This window comes from Phragmites australis, chromosome 13 (genome assembly GCF_958298935.1).
Source record: "Phragmites australis chromosome 13, lpPhrAust1.1, whole genome shotgun sequence".
NCBI lineage: Eukaryota > Viridiplantae > Streptophyta > Magnoliopsida > Poales > Poaceae > Phragmites > Phragmites australis.
Window position 1 is genome coordinate 688,371 of NC_084933.1, and position 24,236 is coordinate 712,606.

General features: G+C 41.4%; 3 protein-coding genes and 1 pseudogene across 3 annotated transcripts; all 4 read left to right on the top strand.

The window, feature by feature from the left end:
- Nucleotides 1-7,324: 7,324 nt before the first annotated feature.
- LOC133889344 (uncharacterized) lies at nt 7,325-11,064 on the top strand. The gene is made up of 8 exons (XM_062329867.1): nt 7,325-7,639; nt 8,392-8,832; nt 8,928-9,102; nt 9,225-9,525; nt 10,037-10,109; nt 10,194-10,284; nt 10,368-10,447; nt 10,566-11,064. Exons 1-8 carry the CDS (start codon nt 7,613-7,615, stop codon nt 10,836-10,838), a joined length of 1,461 nt encoding a protein of 486 aa, XP_062185851.1. The 5' UTR covers nt 7,325-7,612; the 3' UTR covers nt 10,839-11,064.
- Nucleotides 11,065-14,856: 3,792 nt separating this feature from the next.
- Nucleotides 14,857-15,615, top strand: LOC133889026 (uncharacterized). Its single transcript, XM_062329458.1, has one exon. It carries the CDS (start codon nt 14,915-14,917, stop codon nt 15,296-15,298), a length of 384 nt encoding a protein of 127 aa, XP_062185442.1. The 5' UTR covers nt 14,857-14,914; the 3' UTR covers nt 15,299-15,615.
- Nucleotides 15,616-18,507: 2,892 nt separating this feature from the next.
- Nucleotides 18,508-19,659, top strand: LOC133889171 (uncharacterized; annotated as a pseudogene).
- A 1,134-nt stretch (nt 19,660-20,793) lies between these two features.
- On the top strand, nt 20,794-22,587 carry LOC133888594 (uncharacterized). The gene is made up of 8 exons (XM_062328893.1): nt 20,794-20,949; nt 21,046-21,192; nt 21,284-21,381; nt 21,592-21,664; nt 21,737-21,797; nt 21,889-21,974; nt 22,080-22,169; nt 22,287-22,587. Exons 1-8 carry the CDS (start codon nt 20,854-20,856, stop codon nt 22,347-22,349), a joined length of 714 nt encoding a protein of 237 aa, XP_062184877.1. The 5' UTR covers nt 20,794-20,853; the 3' UTR covers nt 22,350-22,587.
- The last annotated feature ends 1,649 nt before the right edge of the window (nt 22,588-24,236 follow it).

The following is a 24,236-nucleotide window of genomic DNA, read 5'->3' on the forward strand; positions in this document are numbered from 1 at the left end:
CTCTCTCTCTCTGTGTGATTTTAATCTTAAGGTAGATGCTTTCACTTCTTGTGATGATTTGATTGATCTATCTAGCTCACCTCTTTGTAATGAGACATATGTTGAGAATATTTTTTAAATCTTGTAATGATCTCATTGTACAAGAGAATGATGAGCTCAAATAAGAAATGAAGAAGCTGAAGAAGAACTTAGCAAGATTGAAGGGAAATAATCATGTCTAACCTCATCAAGATAACTATGATAACATGATGAAAAGCTTGCAGAGGGGTCCATCATGACATGCTTCAAGTGTCATAAAAAAGCAATAAGTCTTTCTAATGCAAGGAAGTCAAGAAGAAAATCAAGGAGAAAACGAAGATAATGAACTTCTCAAACAAGACCCCCAACTTCTACTCCAAGCCTAACTACAAGATCAAAACCAAAAGCAACCACCACAAACTCAAGAAGAAAGGCAATAGAAAAATAGATGCATACATGGTTGGGAGAAAGGATCCGGGTTGGAACTAACCTATTTGGGTGCCTAAGGAAGTCATCACTAACATGAAGAGGCCTCAATCGATTTGAGTTCTAAAGAAGACTTAAAGTCCACGGGTCAGCTTTGGAAATTTGGAGACTTGACGCACAAGATGAAGTGAAAGTTCAAGCAAAGAAGTCAAGTGTACAAGATTAGACGTATTGATGAAAACCTTGATCATCATACACCCAAATTTCCTAGCCAAAGGTAAAAGAGGTATTGGTAGTGAAAGATTTGTTTATACATTGTGTTTTACATCTAGTACTTTTTTCTTGTCTAGAATTGCATATGCATATTTTATTTTCTTGCAATGGTAGGTTGCTTGTGTTTCTTTCTAACCCATGAGAAACCTACATGATTTGTTAGTTATAGGTTATTTACATGGAATATTTATTCTTGGTATACTTTATGTGGTATAAGTTCAATCTATATGAAAAATTCTCCATTGTTATCAATGACAAGTGCATGTCTCTCACAAGTATTCAACACTTGTATACATGCATTTATGGGAAGAATATCGTATGGGTTACGATCTTGAGACTAACATGTGTTGCAAGTGGTATCTTTTGCAGTCTCATAGAGTAATCTACAAGTCCCAGGAGGTATGTAATGCTTATTCGTAAATTTGTATAATTGTTAATTCATTCGTACATTTAAGCTATCTCCATGCATGATATGGCTTAAACTTTCTATCTCTTTATATTGTCTAGTTATGCATATGTTTCAATCTCATGATATGTATACACACACATATGGGGAATTTAAACTATATTATGTGATTTTCTTGAATTGTGATCCATGTATTTTCATTTCAATTGATATCCACATTGCACATTTCAATTGCATCATTATAATTGGCATGCATACCTACGTTTATTCTTATTTGCCCTATAGTTGGTATCATTCCTTTCTATTGGATTTCTACAATTGATATCATCTTATTAGATCATGATTTATGAAGATCTCTTATGTGTGCTCTAACGTTTATCCTTGAGTTTAACATGTGTTTGTAGTTTTTTTAAGATTATTGACAAAGGAGGAGAATTTTGATGAGCAAAGCAAGTTCGATTTACATGATATAAGATTTTTGAAGATTGTTGACAATGAAAGAAGCATAATCCAACGTAGAGTAGGGGTGACGTTTATATTATCGATACCACAGGATAAAAATTTATTATGCCAAGTTTGCTCTCTCAATCTTATTAACATTTCCACATTTACTTACTTGCAATCTACATTTGCATATTTATCATCCTAGAGTAGTTTGCTAGGATTGGCTATAGGTTGCAAACCTTTTGAACGGTAGAGTAGACACACTAGATGAATCTAGAGCATATTTTGATAGAAATTGACATAGGTTTATCCTGTAAAGTTTTTGGAGCCGATTAGATTTAGGTATCCTAATTCACCTCCCTCTTAGGACATCACTGATCCCTTCAACTGCACACCACGCCTGCACATGACCTTACTCGCCGAAAGGAAGTGTCTGGGGAAGAAAAAAAACTCAAGTGGATGTCATTAAATATGATTCGACTTGTTGGTGAGTCCCTGACCTGCTACCAGTAAAGGCTAGTCGTAAGGTCTCCTTTTGCGACTAGGGGACTGGTCACCCGAGCCCCGCCCTGGTCGCGCGGTGAGACCGTGATCTTGAAAATATCTACTACCAACCGATATTTGATGGTATGAGCTCCCTAATACCAATAGTCCACATCTCAAACCTTCTCAATGCAAACAGATACCATGCACATGTTTTGATTTGAATTCCAGATGGGCTGCTGATTTCAGTGAATTTGTTTTCACATGTGGCTGTTGATAAATACTTGTTCAGCTCCGATAGTCTTGGCCGTCCAAACGTTAAATTATCGGCTCATACGTGTCATAGGATCTCCATAGATCATTGCAGCACGTCACAATCCTATGTGTCATCCCCATGGAACTTCCAACTAAATATGCTAACCATGTATATATAATGCATACCGTAGCTACTCATCATGACCTGTCCAGGTACGGTAGTCAATGAGGTTGACATTGTACACAAAACAAGGACTTGATATATACTTGTGTTGGACACTTGTCCTCTTGATGTGTAGCATGGTCAAAACTAAACGAGGTTGACATTGTAGACAATACTATATAATCAGTTGTACACCAAAATTAAGCTTATACAACTCATGTACACAATGGAAAAAGAAAGTGACATGCATACAGAATCTTTATTTCTTTTTCCAACACAACTCATGTACAGTACAGTGGAAACTTTTTTCCCGAAACGGCGGTAGGAATTCTGCCGATTTTATTAGACTAGAAGGAAAAAAGAGTTTGGAGAAGAAGGAGAACAAAAGAAAAAACAGGAAACAACAGGGCGCTACCTACAAAGGCCAGAAAGCTTAGCTAAAACTGCAACTACAGGGCCTGAAGGGATTCCTACTGAAGCGAAATAAAAGCGCATTGCCCTGAGAGAAATTCCGCTCAAAAGGTAGCTACTGTCATGCGCCCAGGATCAACTTGAAACCTACACCTCAACACAAAAACATATCCATGTGAAACTCTTCGAGTTGGTCTGACATTTTCTGAGCTACTTGGAGAGCATCTGTTGATTTGTTTTGGAAAGTTCTACGATTTCTCTCCTTCCAAACATTCCACCAAAAGGTTATGACCACACTGTTAAAATCTTGTCTCAATTGCTTATCAAATTTGTTTGATGCTGCCTTCCACCAACCGCTCAGAGTTTGGAACTGAGAGAACGACGGCATTCCGGTTAGAGTTAGTCTTTGAGAGATAACCAACCAAACTTCCTTTGTGAAAATACAATCTTTGCACAGATGTATTGGGGTTTCATCTTCTTGATCACATAGAGAGCATATTTGATTCCAGGGCCAACCTCTTTTCGCCAAATTATCTAAGGTAAGAATTTTATTTTGCAGGAGAATCCATGAGAAAAGTTTGCATTTTTGTTTGGTTCTTGCTTTCTGTACTTGCTGCATGTTGTGCTTCTTGTTAGCCCCACAAATTGAATTTTGTATGCACTTCGGGCGGAGTATTTGCCATTTGTCGTCCATCTCCAGGTTAAGGTGTCTTTTATACCTAGCTGTAGCATCACGTCTCCAAATTGTGCCCACAAGCTCACAATTTGGTTAAGTTCTTCTTTGTCTCAACGGGCTCGATGTAATCAATCCATCGGTGATCAGTAAGGCCATCCTTGACTGTAAAATTTTTCCTTCTAGATAATTGCATAAATGAGTGGCACGATGTTTCTTCGGGCTTGTCCCTGGAGCCAACTTGACTGCCAAAAGCTGGCCTTTTCACCATCACTAATAGCTACTATGGTTGACGCATGAAAAAGCTCTCTGTCTCCTTGATTGCAAGGCACTGGAAGACCCTTCCAAGGTTTATCTTCATCTTGCCACTCATACCAAAGCCAACGTAATCTGAGGGCCCTTGAAAAATTGTGCAATTCCTGGATTCCTAAGCCTCCTAATTCCTTTGGCTTGGTGGCTGTTGCTCAATTAACAAGACAATGCCCCCCCTAGGATATGGTCTGGAGCTTCCCCTCGCCAAAGAAAGCTATGCCTCAAACGGTCAATTTTCTTTGAAAGCCATTTTTGGAGAGGCAAGACCGTTAGATGATACGTTGGTTGCGCTAACAGCACGGATTTGACCAAAGTTTCATGGCCTTCAATGGGGGAAGAACTTTCCTTGCCAACCTTACAGTTTATAACTTATTTTGTCAAGAAGAGGCTGGACGTCGACTCTTTTAAGCTTTCTTGTATGGATTGGAAGGCCAAGATACTTGCACGGGAAAGCCTCTACTTTGCCAGGGAAGCCTTGTAGAATATTGTCCAGAGGGAGTTATTGGCTTTGGATAGGGTAGATCTCTATTTTGCTTAGGTTTGTCACAAGGTCAAAGTATCTTCTGAAGGCATCTAGGATCTGCAGCAAAGCTTCTAGCTCATTTTTTATCTAGATTCGCAAAGAGCGTGGCATCATCAGCATATAGCGAACGTTTGAGCTTTGCTTGGCCCGGCAGAAGGGGTCTGAGAATCTGGAGATGCGCCACTTTGGCGATCATCCGTTGTAGAGGGTCAATAGCCAAAATAAAGAGCATCAGCGATAAATGATCTCCTTGGTGTAGGCCATGCGCGTGGGTGATCGAGGGTCCCATGACTCCATTTAGCATGATCCTTGATGATGATGTAGTAAGAATTACCGAGATCCAGTTTGTCCACTGCCTCCCAAAACCAAAGTTTTGTAATACTTCGATCAAGTAAGGCCAACTCACCGAATCAAAGGACTTCGATATATCCAACTTAACAAACAATTCCAGGTGTTTTCTTGTGTGTAGTTCCTTAATCACATTCTTCACATACATGTAGTTGTCATGGATTGAGCGCTTCTTTATAAAAGCGCTTTGGGTTCTCGATACCAGGAGATCAAGGCACGGTGCTAATCTGTTGGCAAGCATCTTAATTATGATCTTAAATAGACTACTAATAAGACTGATGGGGCGATCAAGTAAGGCCAAGTCACTAAATCAAAGGCCTTCGATATATCCAACTTAATAAACAATGCCAGGTGTTTTCTTCTGTGCAGTTCCTTAATCACATTCTTCACATACAGGTAGTTGTCATGGATTGAGCGCTTCTTAATAAAAGCGCTTTGGGCTCTCGATACCAGGACATCAAGGCACAATGCTAATCTATTGGCGAGCATCTTAGTTATGATCTTAGATAGACTACTAATGAGATTGATGGGGCGGTAGTCTTTAACCAAAGTTGGCGCGAGTTTTTTGGGTAGGAGAATCACATTTTAGTGTTCACTAGATGCAGCTTGTCAGAACCCATATTGGAGAACACATTGGCAGCATCCACAAGGTCTTCTTTAATTATATTCCAGTATTTCTTATAAAAGAGGCCAATATACCCATCAAGGCCTGGGGCCCTTTCAGGGTGAATCAAATTTATTGTGTCGAGAAGTTCTTGCTCACTAAACAGTGACTCCAGTTCGGACAAATCTCTCTGTTGCTAGCCTAGAGCTATCCAGTCGAAGGCTAAAAGCCTAGGTTTGTTGGTGCCCAGGTGATTTACAAAGTGATCATGTAGCACGGCCTTTTTGTCTTCGTGTGTTATAGCCACTCTGTCACCTGAGCGAAGGGCCTGAATGTATTTCTTTCATCTATGAGCATTTGCCTTAATATGATTTTTTTTTTGTGTTTGCATCCGATTTTTTTTATGTGAACCTATCTAGAGTGTTATCTGGTCCTGCTCTTCTCCAAAGCCTCTAGGCCCATAAGCTTCTTTTTTAGGCTCTTCTTTAGCTTCATCTCATCTTCAAAGAGCATACAAGCTTTCTGCGCTGAGTCCAGTATAAGAATTACCTCACGTGCAATTGTCATTCTTAGCTTAAGGTCCCCTATATTTTTCTCCATCTCTTTAACACCTTGGCTGTCCGGTTTAACTTCACATGGAATCTCAGAATTGCATCAGAGACCAACACCGACTGAGCCCAGGCCTCTTGAACTATCTTAACGAAACCGGGTATGTTTACCCAAAAGGACTCAAAATGAAAGACAGACTCTGCTGGGCGTAAGGTCTTCTCAGCCAAGAAGAGTGTTACGTGGTCTGATTCATTGGAGGAAAGGGCTTGCAGGTACGACACAGGGAAGTGGAGCTCCCACTCTGGGCTGGCCAGCATATTGTCAATCCTCGTCTGAATTGATCGTACTTGCTCGTTGCTCCAAGTGAAAATTGCGACCATGAAGGTCTAAATCTCTAAGCTGAAGGTCATCGATCAGCTTTCTGAAATGATGCATCATTAGCAAGTTTAGCTTAGAGTTGTTCTTATCAGCGGCGCTGCATATGAGGTTAAAATCCCCCACAATTAGCCATTCCAGCCCCATCAAGTTTTTTAGGAGAGTAAGCTCTTGCATAAACTCAATCTTTTCTTGATCGGATTGAGGGTCGTAGACTATGGTAAGGGACCAAGCATTGTTGTCAGCCAACATTGTAATAGTACCTGAGATGACATGGTCTGTCTGGTGCTGTTCTGTTAGAGTGAAGAAGTTGTGGTTACATGCAAGGAGAATTCCCCCGCTAGTACCCTAGGCAGGAAGCTCAGCAAAATTGTCAGAGAAATCTAGGCCAAGGGTCTCTAAGATGAGCTGATTATTCCAAGAGTGGATCTTTATTTTCTGGAGGCAAACAATAGTTGCCCCGTGCGAGGTAACCAGGTTCCGGATGCTTATCTTTTGGCCGCTGCATTAAAGCCGCGAACATTTCAACATAATATGTTACAATTATGTTGCGACATAGCTGATGAGTAAAACAACTTGACTAGCATCGGTTCGCAGACATATTGAGGTTACACTGGTGGGACAGCCACCTGAGGGAGCTATCCTAAGCACCGAGGCATGGTTGATATCCCAGTATGGTGAGTAGCAGGTACATAGCTTAGCAGCAAAAGCACAAACATAGCGACGTCTTCAACACAGCCTAGAGGATGATAAAGTGGAAAACAACATCTGAGTGGTAACAGAACAGATCGACAAGCATGTCATGATGAAGAATAGTGGCTGACAACTTGAACTTGAGCCAGTAATCAACATCACGCAGTGTCAACCTCCCCTAATGCCGGGACAGGGGCAACCTTGCCGCGGTTCCTCTTCTTCTATTACTGCTGCTGCTCTTTGTCCACCAGTGCTGGAATGACCTCGATGTGATTAGAGTGCATATAAGATGCTCGAAGGACATGGAAATATGGAACGATTCCAAGGAAACCGGAGGACTGCGCTGCACTCTTTCTCCACCGCACTGCCCATCTCTCTCACCCTGTCGCTCGCCTCCACCGCCGCACTGCCCATCTCCCTCCCTATTTATGGCTCCGTCGCATCGCCTCCAATCACATCATCGCCCACTACACACCGCTCCCAATGAATCCAGTGAGAACGCCAACCATCTTCTTCTACCACCAGCACTAGCACTGCTTGCTACGATCGAATCGTATCATTATATCATTCCCCTTCCAATTCCCAACCACTAGCAAGAAGAGGAACAGGAAAGAAAAGATCTTCAGTCCGAGAGTTGCTTGGTCTGATCGCCCGCCATGGAGAATCCGCCGCACGGGGAGCAGGTGATGCATGCCCATCTCCGTCGCCTCCTCTTTCCAGAGCTAATTTCTCCTCTTCTGCTGACCAATCTCATCTTGCACTCCCTCTGCATACATGTGTTCTTCATGTATGGCAGAGCAGGTGGTGTTCAGTAAAGTCAGTCGGAGCATGTGGTTGTTGATGTCGGATCTAGTGCTAATTACCGGAGATTGCCGTGCATGCGTTTCTTGCTTCTTGTCTTGTGAAATCAGGTGTTGTGAATTGTTCCCATCTGTGCTGTGAGTTTGGGCAGTCTCTCCTCTCAGATGGTCCAGTAATCTGATATGGTTACTTGTGCCTACAGAGCAGAATCCTCACTGATATCCCTCATAACATCAAACTGGTGACTCTAATTGAACCGGAAAAAAGGGGTATCATTTCTTTGGCATGTCTGTTGCGTCCCGCAACTGCATCGCATCATTTGTGGAATGGAATTTCTTAGGCACTAAAAGGCAATATGAGTAACATGTCCCGCTTGGTGTATGTACCCTGGCAATATGAGTAACATAGATGATGATGCTACACGCTCGCACTCGGAGATTATTTGGCTTCCCAATATATTGAGACTTTCTATATTATCCTGAATCTACATCGTTTTTGTCATCGAAACGCATGTGTTGCTACATGCACCTTTTTGTTCAGCATAATTCTGATTACTGGTTGCATGTTTAACCCTGAATGTGCTATGCGACTGCAACAAAGACTGAAAACTTCTCTGAATCTTCTTCTTTTGTAGGAGACTACTGCAACTACTATTTCAATGCAGAACCCTGCTGCATCTGATCAACGACAGCGGCCGCATCTCTCGATTGACATCCCGGCAGCAAGCTTGCCTGATCATCTCCTGACACCGACACCAACAGAAGCAGACATCAACCCAGCTCCTGGCTCTAACACCAACAGAGGGCCAAGCATCCCCATCGCACCTGGTTCTTCCTCCATCAGGAGCAGTGCTCCCCCAAGGCCGCAACGCTCGCCGTCGTTTATGTTGAGGCGGACAGTCAAGAGCCTCTTGCCTGTAGGAAGCTTCAAGTCATCAGTCAAGGGATATGAGGCATCCTTCTCCAAGTTTTTCAATTCTAGGATTTCCAGGACTTCGTCGCTCCCGTTGGATGATGTTTCAGGGGTGGATGCTCTGTCACACCAAGTGGATAAATCATCAACTAGTTCTACCACTGTAAGAATTTCATTTCACTCTTGTAAGTTTGTCATAGAGATTATCATATCTTCATAGCTCAGTAGTTTGTCTTATCTGACTTGCATTGGTGGCAGGAAAAAGCACTTCACATATGCCGCTCGCAGTCCCTCCCCATGACCATGAAGAAATCCAATGCAAAGAGCTTCAAGAGGATGGACTCATTAGGTGGCATGTACCGCATAGTTCCTTCGACACCGCGAGTCCCAGCCGCAAGCAATGTCGTTCCAGACATAGTCCCTACTGAATCAGGTGGGTACTGCCCAATATCTGTTATTAAGTTTTGTATCCTACTACTACTGAATTACTTACAGAGTTTGTTGTTTGAATTCTGAGTGGCCCTAATCAGTGTATCGCCTAGCTCCTTCATTCAGGGATTGGCGAAGACAATGGCGAGGACATACCAGAGGAAGAGGCAGTGTGCCGGATCTGCATGGTTGAGCTGTCTGAAGGGAGTGACACCCTGAAACTGGAGTGCTTCTGCAAGGGTGAGCTTGCTCTAGCTCACAAGGACTGTGCCGTGAAGTGGTTCAGCATCAAGGGAAACAGGAACTGTGAGGTGTGCAAGCAGGAGGTCCAGAACCTCCCCGTCACCCTGCTACGTGTTCAGAGCACGCAGCGAGAGATGAACCGTGTCAGCAACGGTGGCAACAGATCAAGATACGATCGGTACAGGTAACTTGTTAACAATTGATGCTCTCACCGTCATCCTTCGTACTCTGTTGTGTGAAGAATAAAACCTTTGCGAATGTCCGAGAGTGGCAGGATAGGGAGTAATTTACTAATGCCAAATTTGACAAGTGTAGAGCATCATTTATAAGGCGATCACGCAACACTTTCTGTTCTCATGGAGTAATATTTTATAATTATGAGTAAGACAGCAGGATTACGCATCTAGAACTACTTAAATCTGTTCTAGTTTTACTTGAGCACTCCCTGGTAGGATGCTGCCACCTGCGTCGTTAGCGTTTATATGGAGATAACGCCTGCACCACTACCACCACTTCAGAGGGACACAATATAATAGTTGATTACCTACTTTGAGTTGATCATCATCACACATGGTGATAAAGGTAAGATTTTCTCCTGGAATTAGGCCAATGTCTGCTTCTGGTATGCTAACAACCACCCAAAATTCGCAAGCTTGCCCGGATTTGACGTATGATTCATCCTTTTTGTTACTCAGATTGTGGCGTGGAACACCAATTCTTGTAATCATAAGCATTCTGGCCTACTTCTGCTTCTTGGAACAATTATTGGTACTCCTCACTTGTTCTTGCCACTGCGGTGCAATCATTAACAAATGTATGGATTGCTAAAATTTTGTGTCTGGTGTATGACAGGTTGCCCATAACGGTATTGCTGCATTGGCGATATCGCTACCCTTCTCGTGTATCCTGGGCCTCTTCTCCTCAGTGACCACAACTAGCATGGGTATGACATTCAGTACACAGCATGCAAGCAATCGGATGCTTGATTTGGTTGTATAGCTCCCTGATTCATATTTAACATTGCAGTGGCAAGAAGATACGTTTGGATCTATGCAGCAGTTCAGTTCCTCTTCGTTGTGTTCTTCACTCATCTGTTCTACAGATATGTAAGCACAACTCAAACATACCTCACTCGGTTTTTCTTCTGAACTTATGAACAACTTCTGAGCAACACAACGTTGGATGTGTTCTGAATCAGTGATCTTTTGCAAAAAAAAATTGCAGCTCCATTTGCAGGCCGTGATATCCATCATCCTGGCCACCTTTGCCGGGTTCGGCGTGGGGATGACCGGGAACTCCATCATCGTTGGGATACTACAATGGAGGATAAGGCGGGTGGCGCCTCCGACCAACGCCCGTCGTGGTCGCAGGGCGCGCTCAGCGCAGCAGCAGGCTCCGGCGTCCGGTCAACCCTCCAGCCAGCCTTCAGCTGCCGACGGCAGGAACCGTAATGCCGTCGCCGGCGATGTAGAGAATCCAGCCATCCCTCAAGCATAGAACATATGCTGTTTCTAGCTATCTAGCAGCTGTAGTTTACCTGGGAGGTTGGGACCTTACTTTAGTGTATAAATGGTAGAACAGAGTTGGCCTGGAAATATTTTCATGCTGAAGAACATGCAAATATTTTTCTTTTCGGGTTTTTTGCAGCATGTGTAAAGGAACTATGTTTAAATTACCTTAAAGGCAGGTTTGGAGAACAAGAATTTGGCAGTCCCCAAAATCAGTTCAATTCCCGCAGAAGTAGGAAAACTTTCCTAAGTTTCATATACTATGCATAACAATAGAATCAAGACTATAACGTTATGGCATAAATTAAAGGTACTACACATGTCAGTGTGTCGGTAGCACCATTCTCTATTGCAAAAGAGCAGAGTGTTTGTTTGCTGCTATTGCTGAAACTTGTTAATGGTTGCAGGCCTCGCAAGCTTCTGCATATGGCATTGTAACTACGATACATTTCAAATGCGATATGATTTTAAAGATGAAAATAACCTAACACTGTTGACGCTCGAACTCTGTCTTCTGTAAACTTCAGCTAAACAAAAGGATATCAACAAACATAAAACAATATATCACCATGGTTCAGTGCACATTCCACGAGATCATACATTCAACACTTTCTAAAAAGATTTACCCAATAAGCATTGGAACTCATCCATTAAGACAATTCAATCAAGATATTTGACCTTACAATCTTATCATGAGATAATTCATCTAGAAACAATTCTGAACAAGAATGTGAAGGTAATCCCATGCATTCCTCTGTTATAAAACCTAATTGTCTCACTTTTAGGTGATCACTAGCTCAATATAAGTTAATATGCCGTCAAATGTATAACATATGTTAGAAATCCATAATATATGGCCATTGTATCGTTGTCAAGTGGCGACTATATAAGCCTAAGACTAAAACATTAAAAAAATCTACTTCAAGACAATTTATGCTTTTACCATTAAACATTGATTATAGTTGTAGGATCTTCAATTCGTAGGAAATACCAAGTCTCTGTGAGCTCCAAATAATATTTCTAACAGCTTCTTTGGTTGAAGTTGGCAGAGTACTTGTATATATTAGAACAGAAAAACATTTTTGGGCCATTTGCTGACTTCCTTTACGATCTACTCGATATATAAATGGGCCAAGCAAGTATATACGCTCTAACAAAGGATAATCTAACTAAAAGAAAATAGCATGACAATTAGAAGTGCTACTTTTGTCACAAACCAGAGACTATTGAGCATCTCTTCTTTAGCGTCGCTTCGCTCGTTCCATATGGTTTATAGTTCATGTGGCAACAAATACTTACAAACCACGAAGTGTACCAAATATATTTAGAAATTGGCTACATGATCTTAATAGAAATTTGATAGCTAATATTCTGGTGGCGATGACCTCTCATTGTGTCACTATAATTATGCAGAAACGATATGACCTTTAACAAAAGAAACACATGTTTCTCCTTTACAGATTATTTTTACTTATATATATTTGCTCCGTATGTGATCGGTGATGCAACAGCAAGAATATCGTCAGTTTATTACATCTAGATGTGTACATTTAGAGCGAGCGGTCAGGGAGCTCTTTACCCGATTTGAATGATACTCTAATATTCGCATTGAAGCTCCACCACAGTCAACTTATTGAAGACATGTTCTCCTTTGTTTTAGTTTTGTTCTTGTTTTCTTTTTCTTTTTTTAGTTATGTGCATTTTTATAGAGAAGTTTAGAATAAATTTTTGTACCTTGTATGATATGACTATAAGTGTTAATAAAACTTCTCATTAAAAGAATGCAAGTGGCGTACACACGGCAGCATATATATATTCTTTCCTTTGGGATGTAATCAAACGCAGGGGGCCACCATGCTATTTAGTTAGCAGCTGGCCACACGATAATTTGGTTAACTGCCCTGGACTACTTTGTCAGTGGCACGTACAGTTTCGAGTGCCTGATCGACTATATAATATATTCATGGATGCAAGTACGTACGTACCTGAATAGCTGAATCTGAAGAAACCCCCAAAGAGCAAGAATATATATATGAGATATGTATATTTCTTTATAAATAAAGTATATAATCACATTATAATTTTTATATATAGTATTTTCTGAGATGTATATATTTCTTTATGAATAAAGTATATAAATAAGTTTATTTTACTCCCTCGAACTATCAGTTTATCCGGATAACCCTGAACTTTTAAACCGTCCATTTTACTCCCCGAACTATCAATACAGACCATTTTACCCCCCCGGAGTGGTTTTTCTCGGTGGTTTTGATGACGTGGTGGCTGTTTCACCACGTGGCAGTCCTATTCAGCATGTGCAGTCAGCGTGCTGACATCAACGTTGCGCAGTAATTCGATTTTTCTTTAGAAAAATAATCCATTAAAATAGATTATTCCGAAAAATATGTTTTATGTTTAAAAAAATCTAAAAAATATAAAATGTATTAGATAAATGTTTTAATATGTTTTTTCTCTGTTTTTATTTATGTAAATAATATTTAATATTTTCTAGTGTAAATTTTTTTAAAAAATATTAGAATAAATGTTTAATTTGGAAAATAGTTTTAGAAAATATAGATTACTTCTGATAAGTTTAAAAATATTTTATTTGATAAAATAAATGTTTTAATATGTTTTGTTGCATATAAAATTAGTTTTAATTCTAGAAAAATTAGGTTTAATTCTAGAAAAATTTAGGCACATTTTAGTCATATTTAGGCACATTTTGTAGCGTATTTGGACATATTTTAGTCATATTTTGTCATATTTGGTCATATTTTGGGCATATTTGGCCATATTTTGGATATATTTGAGCACATTTGGGTACATTTTGGCATATTTGGGCACATTTGGCCATATTTTTTTCCAAATGTGTCCAAAATGTGCTCAAAATGTGCCCAATGCCCAAAATATAACCAAAATGTGCCCAAATATAGCTAAAATGTGTCCAAATGTAGCCAAATATGCCTAAAATGTAGCCAAATGTACCCAAAATGTGCCCAAATTTAGCAAAAATGTATCAAAATTTACTCAAAATGTGTTTAAAATGGACCCAAATGTGCCCAAAATGTACCAAATGTAACCAAAATATGGCTAAAATGTGACAAAATGTGGCCAAATATACCCCAAATGTATCCAAATGTGGCTAAAATATGGCCAAATGTGTCCAAATATGCCAAAATGTGCTCAAATGTGCCCAAAATGTATCCAAAAAGTACGGCTAAACTAATTTTAAACAGCTAGAAACGATGCGAAAACTACGGCTAAAAATGAAAAAAAAAAACTATTTTTCTGGAATTAAACCTAATTTTTTTGAATTAAAACTAATTTTATATACAACCAAACATATTAAAAGCATTTATTTTATTCAAAGAAAATATTTTTAAACTTTATCAAAATTAATCTATATTTTCTAAAACTATTTTTCAAATTAAAACATTTATTCTAACATTTTTAGAATAATTTTTACACTAGAAAACATTAAATATTATTTACAGAAATAAAAAAAGAGCTAAAAATATATTAAAACATTTATCTAAATAATTTTATATTATTTGTATTTTTAGATATAAAACCTATTTTTCGGAATAATCTATTTTCATGAATTATTTTTCTAAAGAAAAATCGAATTACTGCGCAACGCTGATATCAGCATGCTGACTAGGACCGCCACGTGGCGAAACCGCCACCACATCATCAAAACCACTGAGAAAAACCACTCTGGGGTAAAATAGACGGTATTGATAGTTCGAGGGAGTAAAATTAATGGTTTAAAAATTCAGTAGGTTATTCGAATAGACATGATAATTCGAGTGAGTAAAATAAACTTATTTCTAAAGTATATATGTATGTATGCATGCTTGCGTGCTTTGGGCAGGGTCTCAAAGTTGGAATCGAATCACTTGCATTCGAGTTTTCCTCCTCACACACGCAACCATCGCCATGGCTGTTATTGATGTGTGTATATATATCAACTCGATCTATCGATCCATCGCCACTGCACTCTATCGAATCATCCATCGATTTACGCACTCGATCTAGATAGCCAACCACCACAACAGCACAATGGCGTCCAACAACGCCGTCGCCTCCGAGGTGAACACCAACGTGACCAAGCTCAACGACCACCTTGCCACCGCCCTCACCGGCAGCGAGGCCACCGGGGCGACCACCTTCATCACGCTGGCGGGGGAGTCCGCGGGCGACGTTGAGGACCTCGTCGTCGTCGGCAACCCGGACGCGGATGAAGAGGAGGATGGTCGGGAAGAGGAGGAGGAGAGCGTGGTGAGCGCCTACACCAACATCAACTACCAGGCCGTCAACAACTCGGTGCTCGTCGCCGGCAGCAGCACAGTCAACGACCCCGGCGTCCACGTCGTCGTCGTCGAGCACGTCGACGAGATACGCGACTATGACGACGACGACGACGTCGATGGCCAGGAGATATGATCTAAGAAGGAGAGCTCGCAAAGTGATCCAACAATCAACTATCCGTACGTAAATGTTTCTAAACAATCAGTATAATCGACGCGTGACGGAATTAATATATCCTTGATGTATATATCTGCGGTCGGCTTTACTTTGTTTGTGATCGAGACTTTGGTTTAATTGCTTGCTTAATTTGGTCGATGTATTACTACGTTGTTCCCTGCTGGGTTAACTTCTTCATACAATTAAGTACTTGTAAGTTGCTTGATGCACACTTGAATAAAAATCTAGCTTTATATATATTGCATGAATGTATTTATATATGTTCATGAAATTATTTCTTGTTGTACGTTCACTATTGTATTTATATATGCTCGTGAAGTTCTTTCTTGTTGTACGTTCACTCAACCTCTATATATACGCGGTCGGAAAGTTAAAAAAGAAGAAGCAAAATTAAGGCATAAAATTAAAGGTAGATCTGGAATCAAATTGATCTGTCAGAACCGTTCCTTTCTAGGGACAAAAATAAATTGATCGTACCATTAGTTGATCCCGTCACCTCCTTAATTTATGCTAAAACCAATAATATTCATAAAGGATCAATAATTATATATCCAAGAAAAAGTAAGAGAATCGATCTCAAGGGTGGCCATCATGATCGAATTCGATCGGCTACTGGGATCCCACCGACCGGCGCCGTCAGAATATAGCAATCATATATGCATCATCCATTAGTTGGTTTAATTTCTCCCGATGATCGAAGGAGTACACATAAATTAAATGAAGAAAATTAGGTGTTGTATTTAGTCACACCAACCTATAACTCTCTCCTTGGATCAATGCATCACCTGTGGGAGAAAAACAGTACATAAACCCTAGCCTCCCATAAGTCACCCTCTCCTTTCAGTCCCGTTCCCTTACAATATATTCTTTGTTTATGCCCTCCTCTCCCTCCCCAAAGAAAAAGCAGTAAACACGTACCGATTATTCGATGATCGGTTTTCGTTATCCTTACTCGTTTAAGTGAGAATTCAGTGCCTGTGTTCTAGTATTTTGGCCATTTATTTTAATACACTTAATGCACAATTCCACACGCTAAAATCATTTGTAACAAAGCTGTGTATATAAGCAGTCAAATTCCGGCCAGTGAAGTTACTGTTCATTCTTGCTGTCTATTGACTCTTTGGGCAGATTATCTCGAAGACTTGAGCAAAGAGGAGTTAATTCGTGATGCCCAAAACTTGCTGCATACAATGTCTCACGTTATGAGGCAAAATCATGCCCCTCAAGCTACTTTCGGTGGCCTTCTTCGCCTTCACGAAGCTTATGAGGATGTTGAAAAGGATTAGGATTCTGATGATGATGAAGATGGCCAGTGTTGATGGATGTGGTGGTGTGCTGGTTTCAGGAGAATACTGGATAGTTTATGTGCTTGATCTCAAGTCTTTTGTCTTAGGCTATCGTATCAGTCTAGTAGAACTTTTCTGGTTTGTGGTTTTAGTCTGGATCTCGTTCTCATTTACTTGAACTTGTGCTTCCCCTCCCGCGTAAACTGCGGGTGATGTAGCATACGATATGGTTCTGTTATTTCGGTAATAGAAATGGAGTTTCCCGTGTTCAAAAAATATAAGCAGTCAAAATATTAAATTTTAGCCATCAACATCTTCTCTTGTATATATATCGAGATTTAGTATTTGAAAAAGATACAAGTATATTCATCTCGAAAAGTACGATTCCATAACGTTATAGGTTTGCTATGTTTTATAAATATATTAAAGTTGAAATCAGTGACGGAAACAATAATTATTTATGTCTGTCCTCCACACTCACCATCCCACAGCGTGCCTGCGCGCTAAACTTTTGGCGGCCGGCCGGGGGCTGCAATGCAGTGCAACGCATGCATGCATTTCGAGCTCGCCAGATCATGCATGCATGCAGGGTGTAAGATAAACAAACGTAAATATCACGCTCACGCGTTGTATACATAGGGACCGCAGCGTGCATGCGCACCACACTGCAACTGTTATAATATATAGTAGTGCTATATATGCTACCTCCGCACAAATAGATGTTATTTTAGAATACACAGAGTCAAATTTTAAAACTTTAATCATTAATATATACAAAATTGATAGAATTTGATACATGCAAATGTGGATTCGCAATGAAAAATACTTTCATGTGACTATATACTTAACAAGCTTTATAAAAAAATAGTTATAAAAAGTAATATTAAAACATGTATTGGAGAACGAGTCGATGTTTGAATGATAAGTAAAAAAGAATATACTCCCTTCAATTCTAAATATAAATCTATTTAAATTTAGGCACACGAATTAAGGTCAGGGATACAATGACCATGTTGTCCATCATTTATTACTAAAGTTAAGATCAGTGTCAAATTTACTGCATTGATTATGATGCATTTAAACAATGGTAGTGAATTAAAAAGCTACATTAGAGTTTTGATGGACTTATATTTTGTTCATTTAGGATCAGAGGGAGTTAGTCTATGTAGTATCAGATCGATCACGGAGAAACTCACAAGCTCGATCAACCAGGCGAGCCTTGTAAAGTACAGTTCTGCAGGCTAATGACCTGGAAGATCTCACACCAATAGTGATCTGTCAGTCATGATTAGCAATTATATATGTATTTCACACACGTGGAATCAATTCTGGATATATCAATCTAAAGAAGTAAAAACTATAGTATAATAAAAAAGAGATTTGTATACATAAAATTCATAATATGATCATGTAATTTCAGAATGAAGCATAATGTCGAGTACTTGAATAAGAGGGTGGAGCGGTCCGTATCGTTCAGAGTTGGCTATTTATAGCAACACTATGAGAATGATCAGGATGGTGACTGATTTACGAGAGGATGAAAATAATTCTCGTATAGTATCTTCTCAATAGTAGATGGCGGTGAAGGCGACGAGCAGGAGGTGACGCACTATCTGAAGAAACCCGATGGTGAATGCATAGAAGGTAAATATTGGACGTCTAGGTATCAAAAATAAATAATAAGAGATTGAATGTATTTTTTAAATATATGAAATGCAAATATTGTACATTTATATATAGAAGATAAATAATAGAATATTGAATGTATTTTTGAAAAAAAACGAGGTTTAACGTTGTATGATGACCGTTTAATTAACTCGAGTGGTCAGGGAAGAACCGCTAATAACCCATAATTAAACCCACAATGCATCATATGGCCCTTGTAGCTTGCTTAATCATCACCCAGCTCTTTTGGGTTCCAACTTCTCTACTACAGTATATATGAAAAATAATATAATCTAGCCAATGATTAGAGGCAGCAACCTCAAGAACATGGCATCGCCTTCCACGTCCCGCTCCCCTCCATCCTCTTCTACCTCTCCTTTGTCTGCCCCAGGGGCGACGACAGCCCGCTCTCCTCGTGGTGCGCCGCGCACCCGCTCCTCCTTGCCAACATCCTCTTCTTCCTCAATGTCGACGTCCTCTTCTGGCTCGTCGGCATCATCCTCTCCAACCACTGGGTAAGCACTGCCTGCCTGCCTTAATGCTTGCCTTCATTTCGCTTCCCTGTGCTGTGATCCACACCCAGGTCAGCGCCACGGCCACCGCTGACCTCACCGCGTGTGCCACGGACGCCGGGTGGGCCCGGTAGTAGTGCAGCAGCATCACCGGGATGACGGTCCAGTACAGGTCGATGAGCTGCAACAGGTAAACACAACGAGATCCGAGTTGGCATTTCGCCGAACACGTTGCAGGCAACTAGCAGCATTGATAGTGGATAGTATCTTACCTTCTGAATTCTGATTGAGATGCTTGATGGCTGGCAGGTATTCCTGATCGGCATATGCCTGCCAATGTACGCCATCCACTCCAGCAACCAGCCGTGGGGCATCTGGGACCTCGTTGCTGCAGCCGCACAAGTTCGTCATCGCTCAGTTTGCCGAAACCCAGCTGCACAAGTTCGTGACCAGGAACGAGAAGCTGAAGCAACCGAGCGAGTCAACCATCCCGACCCTCGAGGACGGGCTGTGGCGGTACTCGCGCCACCCTAACTACTTGGGTGAGCAGCTCTGGTGGTGGGGACTGTACATCTTCGCCTGGAACCTGGGGCAGGGGTGGATGTTCGTTGGGCCGCTCGTCAACAGCCTGTGCCTTGGCTATGTCACCCTGCTCGTGGAGCGGCGCATGCTCAAGCAGGAGCACCGGGCTGAGGCCTACAAGCTGTACCAGAAGAGGACCTCGGTGTGGATTCCCTGGTTCAGGAAGGCCATCCCTGAACCAAAGCAGGAGGAGACCTAAGCTTCTGGTGTAATTTATTTGGCCCTGTCCCTCCCAAGGTTGTTCACCATGTTGTTCCTCCCTGTCACTTGTCGTTTGATCAGATTTGTGCAATTAACGGTGCATGATTGGTAACTTGTATCATGATCACCTGTTTAAGGTGTAAATTAATAATGAATCTACTTTGATTTGTCTAATCTCAACTCTCAAGCTTTCTTCTTGTTTATCTCATCCATTGGAAAGAACAAACATGATGATTTAGAATGAGATCATATCCATTCCTGACAACTGAATTTGTGTATGGATTATCAACACTAGTTGCCAATGCAAAGTGGATTGTCAAATCAGGTATGTTACATTCGCCACCGTCCCCTTTCTCCAATATTGACAGGATCACAGGACAAATCTTTACATCAAAGGTCAACCCTAGCCGCACGTGCGGTGCTAGCACATCGGCACTTGACGTTTCTACCCAGTACGTGTGGATACCGTAGAGACGATGTTGCTATTGCGGCGCTGATCGTCTCGACAAGTTGATCGCGACATGTTCGGGACTGGTCTTCGACCGTGACAAACTGGTCGACGTACCTATTTGTCTGATCACGGAGCACAACGCGATCACTCAGATCTGGTCGGACAACACGACATGACCACTCAAAACTGGTCGAGGATGCGACAGACCTAATCGGGAGCTAGTCGAGGAATTGGTCGAGGAGCACGACTACCTGCTTGGAGTTGGTCCGGGAGCGTGACCACCTGCGCGGGGCTGGTCGCAGATCTGATCGAGAAGCTGCTCGAGGAGTTTGACGCGCACGATGTTGGATTGGTCAACCAACTCTTTTTTCCGTTGCACTGCACATCGAGCGGTAACGATCTGTGATCTTCTACTACCATAATTTAATGGATGAATACAGTAGAAATTTTTATTTTAGGCTAGCGTAGTCTGCCCATTCCCCAACAGCACGACCTGTCCATGGTAGCAGGCCACGTCAACCTATTGCCCGTTGAACGGACGACACAAGTCTAGATTTGCAATATTTCAAAACGAGCACATATATATATACACAATTTTTTGATTTAAATTAAAAAATAAAAAATGTTTGTATTAAAGATGAAGAAGAAAACCTTTATTGGCTGGGCCGGGCCTTAACTGAATAGAAGGCCTGACCTGGCGGGCCCTCCAAAGTAAGATCCATTTATATACGTGTCAACCCATTAGCGCAGGCGCAGCGGATAACGTACAGTGCAGGCAGCTCCTCCCTCCCTCCTCTGCTCTGCTGCTCAGTGCTGATGGCCTCCCTCCTCGTGCCTCGCCCCGCCGCACGTCGCGCGCCCACGACCACCAGGCGCCGCGCCGTCCCCGCCAAGATCTCCTGCATCGGATGGGTGCGTTCCAACCCGACCACGCGCGCTCCGCTTGACTCCACTCGTCATGTTTCTTGACGTACGTGTTGCTTGCTTTTGGGTACGTGGCGCCGGCAGGACCCGGAGGGCGTCCTTGGTCCGCCGCAGGGCGGTCACATCGCGCGCCTCGAGTTCCGCCGCCGCCTCGAGAGTGACTCCGAGGCTCGCGAGGCCTTCGAGCGCCAGGTGCGCGAGGAGCACGAGCGACGACGCAACGAGCGGGAGGTACCTAATCCAACATACCTGCCATTCCGTCGAACGGGTTCTGGGCATGCGTCCCCCGTCTTAGTATACCTCACTGCTGCTGCAAGGATAGGCGCGGGTGATCCCTGATACGGACGCTGGCCTCGTCGAGTTCTTCCTCGACACCGAGGCACGCGAGATCGAGGTCGAGATCGGAAGGCTACGACCCAGGTGAGAGATACTATGGAGCTCACAACCAATTGCCCTTGCTTCACTCCATTCCGTATAAATCAGAAATGAACAATGCAATTTTGGGGCATTTCATGATCTCATTCACCTACAAGCTAGCTTATTGTGTGGCGTGGCACGGGCACGGCTGCCTTCGATTTTAAATCTCATTAATCACTCTATCTAATGAATCTCATATGTGTTCCATACAAGGCTAAACCAAGGATTCTTCGACCATCTCACGCGGGACATAGCACAGATCAAATTTGCGGTCACCAGAACAGCGGTATCCTATCCTTGTTTGCAACCTGCAAACTTAACTGGGTGATGATCTTCACTAACAATAGTTTGTCTACAGGAGATGGAAGACAAATTGATAGAGTTGGAAGCAATTCAGAAGGCTCTTCTTGAGGGAGTCGGTCAGTTAATTAACTTCTGCAATGAAATTACTAAATTTGTTAATTGGAACTAGATGACCGTGTGTAACTGTAATGCTCCCTGGTACTGCAGAGGCGTATGACAAGTTGCAAAATGACCTTGTGACGGCTAAAGAACGGCTGATGAAGATTCTGGAGTCAAGTGATAGAAAATCGACAGTAAGAACAACGAAAACCTACAATCCTTTGAAGTAACTCTTTTTATTGGTAATTCTCATGCACCTATAAATTCGTTGTTGTCGATAACTGATGCATGTTACCCAGTTGCTTGAAATGGTGGAACGGAATGAGCTGAACATGTCCATACTAACACTTCTTGATGAGAATATAGCAAGTGCAAGGACGAGTAATCAGGTGATGTGGTGTCCGTGGTCTCTAACAAGTGTACTGAATAGAATAACAGTACTTCAAACCTTCAATCATGTACACTTGATAGTCTGCTGACTTATATGCATTTGATCTACTTTGCAGAATGAAGCCATTGCTTTCATGGAGGACGTGCGATCATCTATTGTGAAATATATAACAGTATGAGTTTTGTTGACGTAGCTGTTCAAATTAATGCCATGAACTTGAAATTTATAAGGACATATCGACATATCGTGGATGAGGTTGAACTATGTTTCTGCTGTATTTAGTTGCTGTGTTTCATATCTGTTCCGGTCATCAGTGCCGTTAGCATTATTGGCAAAGAGAAATTGTAAGACCTTAAACATGTACTGAAGCAAATACTGCAAAGTTTTGAACTTTTTCCTGGTTGGACAACGGACAACAGCTAGTCTCACTTCTTGTGCAACCATATGCTTTGCTGATTTGATTTGCTCTATTTTTTTATCAGTTGAAAAGGAATGTCTATATTCTTGTCACACCTGGTTTTTAAGAGAACACACTAGATGTATTCCATATGTATGTCAGGATTAAGTTTTTATACACGTTGTGACTTCAAAAATGATAACATAATAGTGTCAATACATGACAATAAGGTTCATTACAAAAGGTCCCGTAGATCTTAAAGAAAACACTACGATAAATTCCAGCGATAGCAGGTCTTCCATCCATCCATAGGCGTTGTCCGGGGGAGCGCCAGCCTACGACATGATCTTCAGGTCGACATCTTCTTTCGCCTAGAACTCAGCTCCATCGGCCAGAATATCCTCAAAATTCTCACCTTCTGAGCAGCATCAAGAGGTTGGGAGAAAGCAAGCGTGAGTACATAGAGTACTTAGCAAGTGTGAGAAAACATGATACGAAGGATTAAGATAAGGAAAACTTGACTCTGGTTTACTGCATCTATGCCAATCTAATCTAATACTTAAAAGGGGAAAATTTCAGTGCAAACCAATTCTTCGGTGTAAACCGTAAAAACTCTCTAAAAAACATGTTTAGATATACTGAAAAAACCGGAAAAAATTCACACATGTACATAAGGGGGTGACACACATGCATATAAAAATTCAAGGCTAAACTCTTTTTAGTTCATGAGATATAAAAATGACAAATCGGATTTACATGAGGGGGTGATACTGATTTTTGGCATTTTTGTCTTTTTCTTTCCGATTTGTCATTTTTATATCTCATGAACTAAAAAGATTTTAGCCTTGAATTTTTTATATGCATGTGTTTCACCCTCTTATGTACATGTGTGATTTTTTTCCGATTTTTTCAGTGTATCTAAACATGTTTTTTAGAGAGTTTTCACGGTTTACACCGAAGAATTGGTTTGCACTGAAATTTTCCCCTACTTAAAAAGACATAACTATCCTATTCACTCTGTGTGATGACAACAAAATTAAATTAACAGCTCACCAGATTCCATCCGACTACCAGACTCACTAGATATCCCATATCCAGCCACCAACTCATCAGGGTTCCACCACCCGACCACCCAAAATCAACCATCCAAGGTCTCCACTAATTATGAAGAAGTCCAAGCCTGCTCTTGACCGTGAGCACGGCTGATCGATCGGTTTTTATACTCTGCAAAGTTTACATATTTTACCCACGAGTCGTAGAGCTGGAGTCTCACTACAAGGCCTTTACAAAGCGCCTACAAATCCATATGTACCCATTAAGGTTTCATCGCTAACAGGGATTCCATCCGCTATAGAGGCCCCCTCTTGTGTCACTCAACCGTCCACTGGTGCGTATAGAATAAGGAGGACATCTAATTAATTGGTTAGTTTGTACCCATATAGACCTCTTGGTTGCGCTATTATGCCGGGTTACAGACTTAACAAACCGGTACTTAGGATCTACAGCAGGTACTTGCACATCACCCAATACGCATACAACAGTCGTACCAATCAAACCAACCTGCCTAGATCTCTATGACCAAAGTTGCTACAAAAACTACCCAAACCGGTTCATGTTGCATAGAACATTATTCAGATTAATATTTAACCCACCCGACTTGATAGCATG

Excerpts from the sequence above, each read along its gene's own strand:
- LOC133889344 (XM_062329867.1), top strand. The coding sequence starts at position 7,613 with ATGGAGAATCCGCCGCACGGGGAGCAG. Across the intron at positions 10,285-10,367 it reads AGTGACCACAACTAGCATGG|TGGCAAGAAGATACGTTTGG; the intron begins GTATGACATTCA and ends TTAACATTGCAG. Across the intron at positions 10,448-10,565 it reads CTCATCTGTTCTACAGATAT|CTCCATTTGCAGGCCGTGAT; the intron begins GTAAGCACAACT and ends AAAAAATTGCAG.
- LOC133889026 (XM_062329458.1), top strand. The coding sequence starts at position 14,915 with ATGGCGTCCAACAACGCCGTCGCCTCCGAGGTGAACACCAACGTGACC.
- LOC133888594 (XM_062328893.1), top strand. The coding sequence starts at position 20,854 with ATGGCCTCCCTCCTCGTGCCTCGCCCCGCCGCACGTCGCGCGCCCACG. Across the intron at positions 21,193-21,283 it reads GACGACGCAACGAGCGGGAG|GCGCGGGTGATCCCTGATAC; the intron begins GTACCTAATCCA and ends CTGCAAGGATAG. Across the intron at positions 21,798-21,888 it reads GGCTCTTCTTGAGGGAGTCG|AGGCGTATGACAAGTTGCAA; the intron begins GTCAGTTAATTA and ends CTGGTACTGCAG.